The following is a 16,887-nucleotide window of genomic DNA, read 5'->3' as shown; positions in this document are numbered from 1 at the left end:
TGTTTGAAAGCCTCTGAAGGCCAGCATCACTGTAATGAGTCACGTACACCATAGCACATTTAAACTTCTCTTTATTGTCACAAAAGTCTTTCATTACAGCAAAACAACGTCATGTCAACAGAAACCATGACTAACAAAATAACAGTTAACTCTTTGGCAAAGCCGCCAAACTAAACTATTTCCAACAATTCCAACAGGTGAGGGTCTCCTTGATTTTGGCCAAAGAAACATCTCAGCACCTCCCTCTACTGCTGGCCCCTTGATGGAGAACGACTTCTCTTTCACGCTCCGCCCCTTCCCTCCCTGCTGCTCCTACATATTTGAACCCCAGTGGTGGGGTGAAGGCTGGGGGACGCCTGCTGACTGTCTGGAAGCGCAGAAGCCCCTGAGGGACGGCCTGGCCAACCTCTGGGCTTGGAGGGTGCGGACGCAGGATGCTTGATCTGAGCATGGCTGGAAGCAGTGTGCACTGCAGGTGGTGGCAGCTGCACTGCAGACGTGCCAGCGCTGGCATGTGGAATGGTCACCTGCCGAGAGAGGACACCTGCACCATTGTCGGACAACACACTGGCTCTGAGGGGACCGGCTCGGCTCATCCGCCACAATCGCATGCTCCACTGATTCCTGGCCTTGTATGGGACTGGAAGGGCCCGGGGTGATCCTAGCTGATGCAGATAGGGTGGTTGCAGTGAGAGTTCGCGTTGCCTCAATCTGGGTGTGGACGAGGCCGGCAAGTGACTGCGTCGCAGCAGTGAGGACCTGTGAGCCAGGTGCCAGTGCTTCGGAGAAGCCCTTGACAGTTCTTTCCATTGCTTCGGACAAGGCCGGTGCTGACCGCTCCACTGCCTCGGACAAGCCCTGCACAGACCTTTCCAGGGATTGTCCGAAGCCCTGAACAGTCCTTTCCATAGCGGCCTCAAAGCCCTGGACAGTCCTCTCCATTGTTGGCCCAAAGCCCTCGACAGACCTCTCCATTGTTGCCCCGAAGCCCTGGAGAGTCCTGTCCATTGTTGCCCCGAAGCCCTGGAGAGTCCTCTCCATTGCTGGCCTGAAGCCCTCGACAGACCTCTCCATTGTTGCCCCGAAGCCCTGGAGAGTCCTGTCCATTATTGCCCCGAAGCCCTGGAGAGTCCTCTCCATTGTTGCCCCGAAGTCCAACACACTCTTTGCCAGTGTATCTATTGACTGAGGCATTCTCCCCATTGCAGCCATCAGCTCAGTGTGCCTGAGCCGGGCCTGGGTGCTCATTTCAGCCAGGCGATGCACCTCCTCTGCGCTCTGTGCAGCAGTCATCACTACCTGCCTTTCCCTCCGGGGAGACGGTGGCCGAACTTGCCTACGCCCCTTGCGTTGCTGCATGCCGCTTGGTCCGGCAACTGCCTGATCCTCAGAGCCCCCTCCCCTCCCCTCCAGGGAACTACTATCCCCAGTCTGTACATGTGTATGCTCCCCTGAGATTGGAACGGATGGTCCGGCTTCCTCCTGATCCTCGCCTCCGGAGGCACTAGCACTGGCAGCTTCAGGGCGTGGAGCCCCAGTTGGTGATGCATCATCTGAAAGCAGGGAGGTGGAAGAGTGGCTTTAGCAAAAGGACAGGTTGGCGGAAAGGCATGGCAGATTGCGGCACACTGAGGAAGCATGCTGGCGGGGGGACCAAGTGGAAGGAGACAGCTGCAAAAGGTGAGAGCCTTACCCTCGCTGTCGAGAATGGGGTCGGCAGCTGCAGTGGTAACAGGACCAGACAGACGTCCTCCAAGAATCTGGTGCACTCTCTCCTCGAGATCCGTGAGAGTGACCACTTGTGGAGGCCTGCCACCGGTTCGACGCTGCTCCTTTTGCATCATCGCCAGCTTGGACTGCAGGGGAAAGAAGGGGAAGTTCTGTAACATGATGCCTTGAGAGATCATCTCATGCCCCCCATGGTGCAAGAGCCCTTACATGATGCCTTGAGAGATCATCTCATGCCCCCCATGGTGCAAGAGCCCTTACATGATGCCTTGAGAGATCATCTCATGCCCCCCATGGTGCAAGGGCCCTTACATGTGGCCTTGAGTGAAATGTCCATGTGTGTGCCCAGAAAGGGCCATGGGTGCTTGCTGACAGATGGCCATTGGGGCATCATGGCAACTGGGTCCTCGAAGTTAGGTGCAGATGGAGGGAACCAGAAGCTTGCATAACCAACACTCACCCTAACGACCCGAGTGAGGTCGTTGAATTTCTTCCTGCACTGAACAGGGGTCCTGGTCGCTATGCTGTTGGAGTTGACCCTCTGAGAAACCTCCCTCCAAGATCGCCGGTAAGCCTTTTGTTTTGGCCTCTTGCCATTGTCAGGATACAGAACATCTCGACGGCGCTCAACTGCAGACACCAACTGGTCCAGAGCCTCAGTGCTGAAGCGCTCTGCTCTCTGTCTCACCTTCTCCATCCTCACCAAATTTCTTGCGCCAGAGAAGGGTGAGCGCCGATTCTGAGGCCTACAGGGCGTTGAGTGTAGCAGCTCAGGCTGACTGACCCCCCCTTTAAGAGCCGGCCGGCGCCTGGAAGTCTCGTGGTTTCCGGTAATTGAGATCACCTGCGTTGCGCCCGTCCGCGCCGATATTGGGTAGCGCCTGAACTTTTGCGCCTTAGGAGCCCTGTGCAACGTCCGAGTTAGTGCCTCAATCCCCTTTGGGGGCGATGCAACCCAATATCTCGCCAGGCAGCGATAAGTTTCGTCTGGCTATAAACTTTGCACAGCGCCAGTTCTAACGCCTCAAGCGGGGCTATACCCAATTTCTAGGCCATGGTCTTTTCTTAAGTTAACTTCTTTTAATACTCATTACAATACTAAATTGAATGACAATAAAACAGATTTAAGGTTTAAAACAACTTTACATACAACATTAATCAGCAGCTCCTGCTAGCTTACAAACGCCATACTGCATATTGACGGACATCACTATCCCAGCACTGACTGGTTCTGCCCAACGATTACATTGTTAAGTATTCAAGTAATGGATGCATTTGTGCGAAAAATCAGGTCCCCTTGTGTCCAGCTATACAGGAGATGGCTGAGGCACACAGGAGTGAACTATGCAACAAATACTTTTCTCCCAGGATGCCATGAGCGGTGACTGGGAGATTGATTGGCAATTCCAGGAGCCTCCCGGACATACCAGGAGAATTGACAATCCTACATAGCACTACAAGTCCCCACAGTTCATGCAATGCACAGTGCTAACACTCCCCACAGTTCAGACAACACACAGTGCTAATACTCCCCACAGTTCAGACAATGCACAGTGCTAACACTCCCCACAGTTCAGACAACGCACAGTGCTAACACTCCCCACAGTTCAGACAATGCACAGCGCTAACACTCCCCACAGTTCATGCAAAGCACAGCGCTAACACTCTCCACAGTTCATGCAATGCACAGTGCTAACACTCCCCACAGTTCAGACAATGCACAGTGCTTGTTACATAGCTATGTTGGGACTACATTGTACAAGTGTACTAACACTCAAATCAAGTGTAGCAGCACTACGATGCTGGGAAAGTAGTGCGCAGGCGCCGCACAGGACACTTGGAAATATCACCCCGCACCATGCGGCAGGCAGCCATTACAACTCAAATAAAACATTAGTTTATAATTACAAACTACCGAGTCCAGAGGCATCTTTACAAAGCACTACGAGCACTAGAAGACATAACATGGTGGCAGCGGTATAAGTGAGTAAAACTTACGCAAATAAAAACGATATCAGATTGAAGAATTTTTTTTTTTTTTTTTTTTTTAAAGTAAACTCTGCAGCGTTTTAACCGCGAATCGTATGGGCAGCTAAAATGGCGGCGTCCAATGCACTGACCGCAAATATGCTCCCCTTCATGAACTGGGAAGCCGACGATATCATGGAAGCTGACGATATTATGGAAGCTTTCCGGAAATTTAAGCAAAAATGCGAGCTTACATTTAAAAGTTTCCTGAAAGGCTCCTCCGATGAGGAAAAAGTCAGTTACATTCTACTGCAGGCGGGAGAAAAAGGCTTAGATCTATATAACAGCTGGAGTTTATCCGAAGAGGATAAAACGAACCCTACGGAGATTTATGAAAAGTTCAGTAACCATCTCGAGCCTAAATCAAACCACCGCATACACAGATATAAATTCCAAAGCTTAAGACAAGAACCTGGTGAAACGGCTGACAATTTCCTGACGAGATTAAAAAACGAAGCCAGCAAATGCAAGTTTACAGAGCTAGAAGAAAGGCTGGTAGACCAACTAATATGGGGATCAGCACATACAGAAGTGCAAAAAGAACTAATAGGAAAAGAAGAGCTCAGAATATCAGAAGCCATAGATACAGCGAGGGCTCACGAAGCCACAAAACAACAGATGAAAACGTTGAATACTCATACGGCTGACGTGCGGACAACTCCCGAACCGGATCACAGAGTAGATGCAGTGCGCAAAAAGCACAGCACACAAAAACAAGTATATGACAGCGGGAAGAATAAGTGTAGAAAATGCGGAAGACAACACGACTACACAGACAGAAGAAAATGCCCAGCGTATGGAACAAGCTGCAACACGTGTGGTAAAGCAAACCACTGGCAAAAGATGTGCAGAGCTAAAAGAGAGGGGCTACACACCAAAAGCAGAGGTGGACAGCAGAACCAACAAAAGAAAAACAAAATCCATACCATGGGTGAGCAAGATGAGGAAGACTGCGGGTACGACAAAGCTCTGAACATTGAAACCATAAAGGTTCTCTTACACAAAACGTCCAGAGCGGAAAGCACCCCAAAGAAAGAATGGCACACTATCATCCAGATTAAAAAGAGGATCGAAGGACAGCCCACAACCGTCAATCTAAAAGTAAAGTTGGACACAGGAGCTCAGAGCAACATCCTTCCACTGAGGCTATACCAGAGGATCTTCCCCGAAAACTTGGGCGAAGATAGATACCCGAAAAGAGGATGTTTAAAAGCAAACAACATCACGCTGACGGCGTATGGGGGGAGCGAGATCAGACAACTCGGAACAACCTATATAAAAGGCACACACAAAAGCAGGAACATCAACTGCATGTTCTATGTGACCGACTCCGAGGGACCGGCGATCCTGAGATTAAACAGTTGCGAGAAGCTGGGGTTAATCTCGGTAAACCACGAACTAACAAAAACATCACTGAAAGTCGACAGCAGCACCCCACTGGAAAATCGTCCACAAATCATGGACACGAAACATTTGATGGACATGTATCCAGAGTGTTTTGATGACACTAAGATGCTTCGGGGAGTTCAAGTACCATATAGCAATAGATCCAGAGGTAAAACCCGTCATCCACACTCCAAGAAAAATACCCATCGAGCTAAAAGAAAAATTATACACCGAACTAAAAGAAATGGAAGAGAAAGAAATAATCGCAAAGGTCACTGAACCCACAGACTGGGTAAACTCGATTGTGGTACGGGAAAAGCCGAACGGGCGGCTCAGAATCTGTCTGGACCCCAAAGACTTAAACCAGGCAATAAAGCAGGACCACTACCCCACACCAACATTAGAAGAAATCACACCAGCACTGGCAGGAGCCAAAGTCTTCTCCAAACTGGATGCCAGAAACGGCTACTGGAACGTAAAACTGGATGAAGAATCAACTAACCTGACGACTTTTAATACACCATTGGGGCGTTATAAATTCCTGCGGCTGCCATTTGTGTTGAAAGTCAGCCAAGACATCTTCCAACAAAAGATCGATGAAACATACAAAGGCTGTGAAGGAGCCATTGGAATCGCTGATGACATCCAAGTTTACGGAACAAATGAAAGAGACCATGACGTGCACTTGCACGAGGCCATGGAGCGCACCAGAACGGCTGGCATCAAGCTGAATGCCGAGAAGTGCATCGTTAAAAGTCCGAAATGCAAATTTTTTGGCATGATCTACACACCGGAGGGTGTCAAGCCTAATCCCGAAAAGGTCGAGGCGATAGCAGAGATGAAACCTCCAAACGACAAGAAGGAGCTGAGAAGCTACCTCGGCTTGGTCCAGTGTATGAGCTCTTTCATCCCGAACATGTCAGACTACACAGCGAACCTAAGAGAATTACTAAAAGAAGACACCGAATACCAATGGTCAAAATCCCATGAGAGGAACTTCAAACACCTAAAGGAATTATTATGTAAAGAAACCAGCCTGTCTTATTACGATAGAAAAAACCTGTCACCCTACAGGTAGATACCTCTACCAGGGGGCTAGGGGCAGCCCTCGTGCAGGAAGGAAAACCAATAGCTTTCGCATCGAAGGCATTGACATCAACAGAGACAAGATACGCAAACATCGAAAGAGAGCTATTGGCAGTAGTATACGGATGCGAAAAGTTCCACACCTACTTATACGGAAGAAAATTCGAGGTAGAGAGTGACCATCATCCACTCGAACAAATTTACAAGAAAAACCTAAGCAAGGCCCCAGCAAGACTGCAAAGGTTACTGTTAAGACTCCAAAGTTACGACTTCGAATTAAAATACCGGCCAGGAAAAGAAATGGCACTGGCAGATGCATTGTCTTGATTGTCACCACACGAAAAACATGAGATGAAGGGCCTGACAGTAAAAATACACCACCTCGCAAATGTTACTCCCACAAAGCTTAGCCAAATTCAAGAGGAGACTGGTAAAGAAGGGGAGTTGCTGCTACTCATTCAACAGGTAATACAGGGGTGGCTGGAGAAGATCCAGCAGGTCCAAAACCAAATCCGACAGGACTGGACAATCAGAGACGACATCTCGGTGGAGGACGGTGTTCTCCTTGCTGGCTCAAGAATCATAATACCAAAAACGATGCAAACAGAACTTCTCCGCTTAATACACCAAGGCCATATGGGGATGGAGAAATGTAAACTAAGAGCCAGATCAGCTGTGTACTGGATAAGCATGTAAAAAACATAGAACAAATGGTCTCCACATGCTGCATATGCCAGAAATACTGAAACACACAGCAGAAGGAGGAGATGATTCAAATGGAAGTACCCCCGAGACCATGGCACACGGTCGGAACAGATCTGTTCCTGTGCAACCAGGAGTGGTACATCATAGTAGCAGACTACTACTCAAAATTTCCTTTTGTCAGAAGGATAAACGACATGAGAGCCACAACAATCACAAAAATTGCGAAAAACTTATTCGTAGAACAGGGCATCCCAGAGAAGGTCATCTGCGACAATGGGACACAATTCACCTCCAGCGAATTCAGAGCATTGGCTGGAAAATACGGATTTAAAATAATTACCTCATCCCCACATTACCCAAGGGGACACGGATTTATTGAAAGACAGATCCAAACAGTCAAAAGAGCTCTCATTAAAAGCAAGGAGATGGGAGAAGACCAAGACCTCGCCCTTTTGGCAATCAGATCGTCACCTTTGAGAGCAGACTCGAAATCACCAGCAGAACTACTAAACGGTAGAAAATACAAAACAACTCTACCAGCAAAGATATATCCTCCCCAGGACCAAGAGGACGTTCGGAAGAAGCTGATGGAAACACAAGCTACGGGGAGCACACACTATAACAAGCATGCAAAACCACTACCGGAGCTGCTAAATGGGCAATCAGTGCATATACAAGATCCGTTGTTGAGAACATGGAGTCCAGCCAAGGTTATTGGAAAAGGTGATACTCCAAGATCTTACTTAGTAGAGACAGAACCTGGAAACCAATACAGGCGAAACAGGATCTGTAGTGTATGTACCTTTAAGACAGAACTACTTTTACAGCTCCTGTATACTGTAGTACCGGCAGTGACCACACCTGTATATAAGCCTTGCGCATGCCTCTGTACCCCCAGTCTTGAGACTACCTTCCTCCAGTAAATACCTGTTTATTGTTAAGTTACAGCATCCGTGTGGTTATTGAAAAACATCATATTCTCAGAACCACGGATCTAACAGGATCCATATCAGACCCTCACCTGAAGCTGTCAAACAGCGGACAACTTTAACAGCAGTTACGGTGCCAGACACGGAAAACAATATAACGCCAGAAAAACACCTCAAATACAACAACTGCAAACATGCACTCTCCAGAGCCAAACATGGCAGCACCGGCAACAAGAAATGAACACACCAAAACACCGCAGAAAGGAATAGTTACAGCCAAGTCCACAAGATGGAGGAGTAACATACAACCACCTGAGCGGTATCACGAATAATTATAAAGACAATTATAATTCGCACAGAACAGTAAAACAACATGGACAAATATCTGTATATAAATTGAGCAAAGAAAGCTCACGTTCTGTATTTTGTTAACGTTATTCAACTGGAAACATTTTAAAATAGAAAAATTGATGTAATTAGTTTTGTTGGGAAAGAGGGATGTTACATAGCTATGTTGGGACTACATTGTACAAGTGTACTAACACTCAAATCAAGTGTAGCAGCACTACGATGCTGGGAAAGTAGTGCGCAGGCGCCGCACAGGGCACTTGGAAATATCACCCCGCACCATGCGGCAGGCAGCCATTACAACTCAAATAAAACAGTAGTTTATAATTACAAACTACCGAGTCCAGAGGCGTCTTTACAAAGCACTACGAGCGCTAGGAGACATAACAGTGCTAACACTCCCCACAGTTCAGACAACGCACAGTGCTAACACTCCCCACAGTTCAGACAACACACAGTGCTAACACTCCCCACAGTTCATGCAATGCACAGCGCTAACACTCCCCACAGTTCATGCAATGCACAGCGCTAACACTCCTCACAGTTCAGACAATGCACAGTGCTAACCCTCCCCACAGTTCAGACAATGCACAGTGCTAACACTCCCCACAGTTCATGCAATGCACAGTGCTAACACTCCCCACAGTTCAGACAACGCACAGTGCTAACACGCCCCACAGTTCATGCAAAGCACAGTGCTAACACTCCCCACAGTTCATGCAAAGCACAGTGCTAATGTTAAATCCGTGTATCTTGATGTTGTGTGTCCGTCAATAACTAGACAAGAGACTGCAGAGAACAATCAACAGGTGTTTACCGGATGAGGGTTACTCTAAAACTAAGTGTACAGATCCCTACTCAGGCTAATATACAGGTGTGGTCACTGCCGGTACTACAGTATACAGGAGCTGTAAAAAGTAGTTCTCCCCTTAAAGGTACATACACTACAATTCCTCCCCTTTTAGATTAACAGTACCATAACATTCATTTAACAATTAAATATCAACTATTACAATTAACACTTTTAACATGCAACAATAACTGAAAATAGTCTATTTATAAATTCAGTCTTTGGGGCGGCTTCCTGATCCTTTCTGGATAGCGCCTTTCCTGAATGTCTTGCTCTTGGTGCGGAGGCGATTCTGGCCCCCTGTCGTCGGTTGGTTCATCAGCTTCCGATGCTACTGTTTCTGGGGTAGATGCTACCTGTATGTTGGGTTCATCACCAGGTACGCGAGACACGGGGTTGACTCGTTCCTGTGACTCTAGGATCTGGTCAACATGGCGTCTCACAATGTTCTCCCCAACATCCACTGTTTACATTATTGGCCCCTGCCGTGTGCATATCGTTCCTGGTTGCCATTTCTCTGTTCGGTAGTCGCGGGCCAAGACTGGTTGCCCAACATTGAAGCTCCTTGTCGGCTTCTCATTGATGTGCTGGAATTGCTTATTCTCAACATCTCTTCGTACATTTGGTCTGAGCAAATCCAGACGAGATCTCAACCTTCGGTTAAAGAACATCATGGCCGAGGTCTGGTTGGTGACTGCATGTGTCGCATTTTTGTAGGCTAACAGGAAATTGTCCACCTTATGCTGCAGTGGAATGTCGTCATAGCACATGGCCCTTACTGCTTTTTTAAAGGTTTGTACGAACCTCTCAGCCAATCCATTTGTGGCTGGATGATACGGGGCGGATGTGTAATGCCTTACCCCATTCCTTTTCATAAATCTTCAAAACTCTTCAGACACAAACTGTGGTCCGTTATCAGAGCAAATCTGCTCTGGCAAGCCGTTCCTGGCAAATATGGTCCGTAGGACTGCAATCGTTTTCTCCGTGGTGGTGGAGGACATTTTGATCACCTCAGGCCATTTCGAGTGCGCATCCATGGCTCTTAAGAACATTGAGTCCATGAATGGACCTGCAAAATCAATATGCACCCATTGCCATGGAGAGGAGGGCCACTCCCATGGGTGTAGAGGGGCCTGTGGTGGTGCATTTTGGACCTTCTGGCATCCTGAGCAGCTCTTTGTCAGGTCCTCGATTTGCTGATCGATTCCCGGCCACCACACATAAGCTCTAGCAAGGCTTTTCATTTTCACCCCTCCCAGATGGCCTTCGTGAAGCTCATTGAGCACTCTCTCCCTTAACTTGGGTGGAATTACCACTCGGGATCCACACATCAAGGTCCCCTGGCATACTGACAGCTGTTCTCTTCTGGATGAGAATGCTGGCAACAGTGAGTCACCATGTGTTGGCCATCCCTTCACCGTCAAGTCATATACCCGAGACAGTGTCGGGTCATTTCGGGTCTCCTTCTCTATATCAGCGTTAGTTACTGGCAAGCGTTCAATTATAGTCGAATAAAATATTTCGACAGGGTCCACTGCTGGTGCTTCCTCCGCAGTCGGCAGTGGCAGGCGTGATAGCCCATCAGCGTTTCCATGCTGTTTCGTACCCTTATACTCGATTTCATATTGGTTCACCCCTAGAAAAAGGGACCATCTTTGTAGCCGTTGCGCAGTCATCACCGGAACGCCCTTCTTTGGATTAAAGATGGAGACAAGTGGTTGGTGGTCAGTCAGCAAGGTGAACTTCTGCCCGTGCAGATAGTGGTTGAACTTTTTCACTCCCCACACTAGGCTGAGGGCCTCCCTGTCAATCTGGGCGTAGTTACGCTCGGCTGAAGTTAGTGACCGAGACGCAAAGGCTACTGGCCTCTCCGAGCCGTCCGGGAATTTGTGTGACAGCACCGCTCCAATGCCATAGGGTGATGCATCACACGCCAACCGAATTGGTAGTGCTGGGTTGAAATGAGCCAACACCTCTTTTGATGTGATCAATGCTTTGCTCTTCTGGAAAGCTCGTTTACATTCGTCATTCCACTTCCATGGTACTCCCGTTTGCAGTAGGGTGTTCAGTGGGTGTAGTACTGTAGACAAATTTGGCAAGAACTTATGGTAGTAGTTCACCAGCCCGAGGAACGGCCTCAGTTGTGACACATTTTCCGGTGCTGGAGCCTTGACTACTGCCTCAATCTTTTCAGGGGACTTATGTAACCCCTCTTCATCAATATCGTGGCCACAGTACGAGATCTGCTTCTGGAAAAACTCGCATTTGTGGCGATTAGCTTGGAGCCCATATTCCTTCAATCTAGTGAGCACCTGCTCCAGGTTGGCGAGGTGATTACTGTCATTTTCGCCCGTGACCAGGATATCTTCCAAATAACACTGCGTCCCTGGAATCCCTTGCAGGACTTGATCCATTGCCCTTTGCCAAATAGCCGGAGCTGATGCTACCACGAACACCAGCCGGTTGTATTGGCAGAAAACTTTATGAGTGTTGATCGTGAGGTACTGTTTCGAGGCTTCTTCTACCTCCATTTTCAGGTACGCCTGGGCCAGATCAATCTTAGTGAAGCGTTTCCCTCCAGATAGCGAGGCGAAAATATCTTCAATCCGCGGAAGCGGATATTGTACAGTGTGAAGGACTGGGTTCACTGTCACCTTAAAGTCCCCACAGATGCGAACCTTCTTTGGTTCCCCAGGCATATTACTCAATGACCTCTTCAGTACAGGAACGATGGGTGTAGCCCACTCGCTCCAGTCCACTTTGGACAGTACTCCTGAACATTCCAAACCTTCCAGCTCTGCTTCGACGGCTGGGCGGATCGCATAAGGGACCGGTCTGGCCTTAAAAAACTTTGGGCTTGCATTTTCCTCTATTTTGATTGTCGCTGTTATGCCTTTTAGTGTTCCGAGTCCCTCCTGGAACACTTCTTGTGTGTCAGTTAGCATTTTTGTCAGTCGTCCAGGTGTGACATCGTCATCCTTTTTGGCATCTACAGTCAGTGCTTGTATGGAATGCCAATCTAGCTGTATCTTCCGGATCCATTCACACCCTAGTAGTGGTGGTCCTCCATCTGGCAATACATATAGGTCCATTTTTGGTGTTTCCTTGCCGTTATATATAACGTTCACCCTTATTTTTCCTTTGGGGTAGACTTTTTGCCCCGTGTACGTCGTCAAGACAATCTCCGTATCTCTCAAGGGTATATGTGAGAATAGCCGCTTGTAGTCCCTTTGGTTTATGACTGTTAGGGCTGATCCTGTGTCCAATTCCAACTTCACTTGGACTCCGGCTATCTTGAGCGTGACCCAGATAGTTTGGTGATCCTCCGTTTTGATCACATTATGTAGTTTCAGACAACCCAGCTCCTTGCTTCCAGAGTCTGTATCGCTCTTCAGTTCGTCTGAACTACTCTCCGTCACCTTTTGTACCTTCTTGTACTTCTCCTGTGGGGATTTCTTGCTGCTGGTTTTCTTTTCCAACCTGCAGATTCTTGCTATGTGTCCTACTTTTCCACACTGCCTGCACACTTGGTCCTTGAACCAGCAATCCTTATGGTCGTGTGTTGTTCTGCCGCAGCGATAGCACTTCACTGTTCCGTATGACATTTCATTTGTGCCATATTCTTGCGGTCTCCGTTGTATCTCTGCCGCGCCCCGTGCTGCTGCTTCGTGTGATACTGCTATGCTGAAAGCCTTGTCCAGGGCAAGATCCTTTTTTGATAGAAGCCGTTTCTGGGTTCCTTCACTTTGAAGCCCACACACAAACTTGCCCCTTAAAGTATCTGCTAGTCCCATTCCAAACTGGCAGTGTTTCGATAGCTTGCGCAGTTCCGTTAAAAACTCAGCATTACTTTCACCTTTATGCTGGTTCCTTTTGTGAAACTTAAATCTTTCCGCTATCAGCAGCAGTGTGGGGTCTAAGTGGTCCTGTAGTATTGACACTATGTTTTCAAAATCCTTTTCCGCTGGCTTCTCTGGGGTTACTAGGTTTCGCAGTAAGCCATACGTTTTTGCACCCATTGAATTCAACAATACCAGCGCTTTCCTGTCATCTGGCACTTCATTCGCCTTGCAGTACACTTCTATGTGTTCGACATATGTCGTCCAATCTTCGACTTCATTGTCGAACGCTGTGATACTGCCACTCTTCGGCATCCCTGGGTGTGGTTAGACTGGCTCTCCCGCGCTCTCCCTTCTCCGCTGCGGCTCAAAATGGCATCTCCCGCGCTCTCCCTTCTTCTCCGCTGCGGCTCAAAATGGCGTCTCCCGCGCTTTCCTTTCTTCCCCGCTGACGCTGCTCGCCCCCTGAACACCGCCTCTCTCTCTCGTTGACGCCGCTCGGTCCTCAACAGCGGCTGCGCCCTGTGCGCTCTACCCTCTCTCTTCTCGCGTCGACGCCGCTCGGTCCTGAACACTGGCTGCGCCCCGTGCGCTCTACCCTCTCTCTTCCCCACCGACGCTGCTCGGCCTTTTCCTGTGCTGTCGGTCGGCTCTAGCCGCCGCTGTGCGGGAAGGGTCTGCGCCGTACCTGTTGCCAGCCCGTTTCGCTGGAGTCTCCATTGGATAGTCGACGCCTGTGCTTCTGGAATCGGCCTTCTTCTGCAGAGTTGCAGGTAGGTTCGAATCTGCTTGTCGCCAATGTTAAATCCGTGTATCTTGATGTTGTGTGTCCTTCAATAACTAGACAAGAGACTGCAGAGAACAATCAACAGGTGTTTACTGGATGAGGGTTACTCTAAAACTAACTGTACAGATCCCTACTCAGGGTTATATACAGGTGTGGTCACTGCCGGTGCTACAGTACACAGGAGCTGTAAAAAGTAGTTCTCCCCTTAAAAGGTACATACACTACAGCTAACACTCCCCACAGTTCAGACAACGCACAGTGCTAACGTTCCACACAGTTCAGACAACGCACAGTGCTAACATTCCCCACAGTTCAGACAATGCCCAGTGATAACCGCGCCCGAAGTGCTAGTATTGGAGGTGATAGCGCATGGTGCTAGAGGTGCTAACACAGGGATGGCCACAGAAAGCATATTTCTGGACTGTTGACTGGAACAGGGCAGCCTGGTTTCTTATTTCTCTGTATGAGGAGGGAGCTGACTGAGATTATGCTGAATTATGTTAGATTTGCCACAATTATCACTGGTCAGTATGGGTACATTACTGTGTTGAGAGAATATCTAAACCAGAAGTGGCTGCATAGTGTTGCTAATCACTCCATAAAGTAATCCCTCTAAACGCTTATACCCAAACAGGTATGAAACACTGTCACTTATTGAAGTGAGGGAATGTCTATGAATGCTCATACTCTATCATTACAATGTGCAAATGCTGGTCAAAATTGTGAAGAGCAATAAAATCCAAATTATGAATAGCTGATTAACTAAAGGCTCTGTTATAGTGAGCTTGTTATTGTGCCCAATTGATCAAATTGCTGTTGTCTGAAATTTTATTTATTTTGCTATGATTTTAGAAGACGGGGCATTTTGGATTTCAATTCCTTGAGAAAAAAATGACTAGGACATTTCTTTGTATCACTTGCTATTTTGAGCAAATCTTATGATTCTTATTCTTTGAAATAAATGAATAAAACATATCCTACTATCCTTGCTTAGGTACCCCAAAAGGAATGGACTTCAATTCAGTAAAGGAAGTTCTTCTTTCTACTAAAGGAGTGAAAGCCATGCATAGTCTCCAGCTCTGGGCTCTGACATTAAACCAGCCTGTGCTTTCTGTTCACATTGCCATAGGTGAGGGATGCTATTATCGCACTTTGTTAATACTATTTAATTTTATCTTCCTATTTAGATGTGAAATATGTCAGCATGTGACCCTTCAAGTGTTTATTGTGGCGATCATTACTACTGGGAGTTATGTTATTTGTTTTTTTTTGTCAACACTGATTGTGATGTGATGCAACTTTAGATCAGCAGAGATGAAGGATGTGTCTGTATGTGCAACTGCTCCCTAAATGAGGCTGTGGTTAATGGCAAATGCCAGGCCTCCTGGGGACTGGGTGTAAGGCAGTGGTCTAACTGAAGATTTCTCTTAATGGGTGGGTGAATTTTAAAAAATGAAATGAGAAGACCAGAGAGCAGGATATTCTTTAGCATCAAAGTGCAACCCATACAGTGACCTCTTTAAGCAGATTAGTATCACTTAGCAATTATTTAGCTGCAGTTATGTAATGTCTGTCTCAAAAGAACAAAAGTAATTTACCTTACAAGCTAATAAGGAATAAATAGCTATTTCTGTGGATGATATCCTTAAAATAGAGTGAGGCAGTGGAGCTTGGAGAGGAAACCAGAGAAATCTGCAGCTTGAAACAACCATCCATTGTCTTTCTGATCATTATACTCTTGCTGTTACAGAGGAGAATGCAGATGCCCAAACTGTGTTGAAGGAAACCACAGAAATCCTTCGAAGCAAGTTTACCTTCCACACCACAACAATTCAAGTGGAAAAATTCTCAGAGGACATGTTAGACTGCAGCCAATGTAAAGACCCAAAAGACTGAGATTTATTTCAAATTCAAGATCCCAGGAGGTGCCATTTGTTGTTGTGTTGTATATTTGTCTCTGTATTTTACATGATTTCCAAAAACCTACTGCAGCTTCCAAGGGCATTGGAATACACAGTTTTAGTAATAATTTCCCTCTGCAAAGCAAAAACTCTACAGGAGGAGGAAAAAAAGGGAAGGGCAGGTCAAATGATTCCAGAGCAAGTAGAAACCCTGCTGTGCAATTAGCCAAACTAGTTGTACTTTGGATATTTCTGGGGTGGAGGTCAATAGTGAATTGAGTGCAGGTTCAACAACTCTTGGTAAGTAATATTATGTTAGTTATTAGGCACAACTTAGGGGAGCATACACCCAAGATCTAAAAATTGATTACCTAAATACAAGAAGCATATCCAAGACAAAAGAACTCAAAGGTCCCTCTTTAGCTCATCATTTGGCATCACAGGCTTGGTTTGAATCAGTTTTTGAGTGTGACTTTTGGAGTATCAAATTGCACTATCAGGATCTCATTAGGTTTGTTCAGGATAAATATATACTTTGTAAACTTAGAGTATTGGTGGTGGTAATCCAATTAAAGTTACTCCGATTTTAAATATATATTGGGGTCCAAGTTCGTTCCTGCCACTAGTCCATGTGAAGTGGGTGCAGGGAATGATCAAAGTTAGGCCTTGGGCATCATGTGAATAATTTGGGCAAGCTGCCTTTAAAGGCAGTTCACCCTCCATATTGAAGGATCCAATTAGGGCCACCTGCCTTGCTGGCAGCAGCCCTCACAGAAGTGATTGGGGCAGGGAAAGGGAGGATAATGGGAGTGGGGGTTTAATTGGATATATTTACGTATTTTACACGTCATTTCGAAGAGTTCTAGTTACAAAACCCTTTGCAACTGAAGAATCAGAGTGAAGCTCTGAAATGAACACTGTAGATTTAAAAGGGGCCATTTTAATGGATTGAGAGGGTTGTGTGGAAGGGGTGGGGTGGGGGGCGGGGGTGTGGAGTGACCCCAAATGTTCTTTGCACCTAAGACCCCAAGATTTCTTAGTACAGCTTAGCTGGTAAGTTCATACTGAATGGCCAGGGATAGGGATTTCTTATAAAAGTTTGGGAAAGTCCCAGACGTGGAAAAACAGGCTGCAAGAGTTTCCTCTCATTTAGAAGAAAACATTTAGCACGTGTGGCCTAACTTTACATGGTAAATGCAGTAACAGTTGCAAACCATGGGCAAGTATCATTTGATCAGAGATCATGTGATCAAACCTCTAGGAATACATCCATCCACAATCGGCAACCATGCTGCCAGCA

General features: G+C 47.0%; 1 protein-coding gene across 1 annotated transcript in view; it reads left to right on the top strand.

The window, feature by feature from the left end:
- The window catches only part of slc30a2 (solute carrier family 30 member 2), a 100,385-nt gene extending 83,872 nt beyond the window's left edge, over nt 1–16,513 (top strand). The window contains exons 7-8 of the mRNA XM_085996220.1: nt 14,681–14,815; nt 15,437–16,513. Coding sequence (XP_085852346.1) covers nt 14,681–14,815; nt 15,437–15,582 — 281 coding nt within the window. The 3' untranslated portion in view covers nt 15,583–16,513. The remainder of the gene's footprint in view (nt 1–14,680; nt 14,816–15,436) is intronic.
- Nucleotides 16,514–16,887: the final 374 nt, after the last annotated feature.

The sequence above is a fragment of the Somniosus microcephalus genome, chromosome 9, assembly GCF_052327205.1.
Source record: "Somniosus microcephalus isolate GS21.2 chromosome 9, FLI_Smic_1.0, whole genome shotgun sequence".
NCBI lineage: Eukaryota > Metazoa > Chordata > Chondrichthyes > Squaliformes > Somniosidae > Somniosus > Somniosus microcephalus.
Note: the sequence above shows the minus strand (reverse complement) of the source record. Positions and strands in the feature narration are given on the sequence as shown.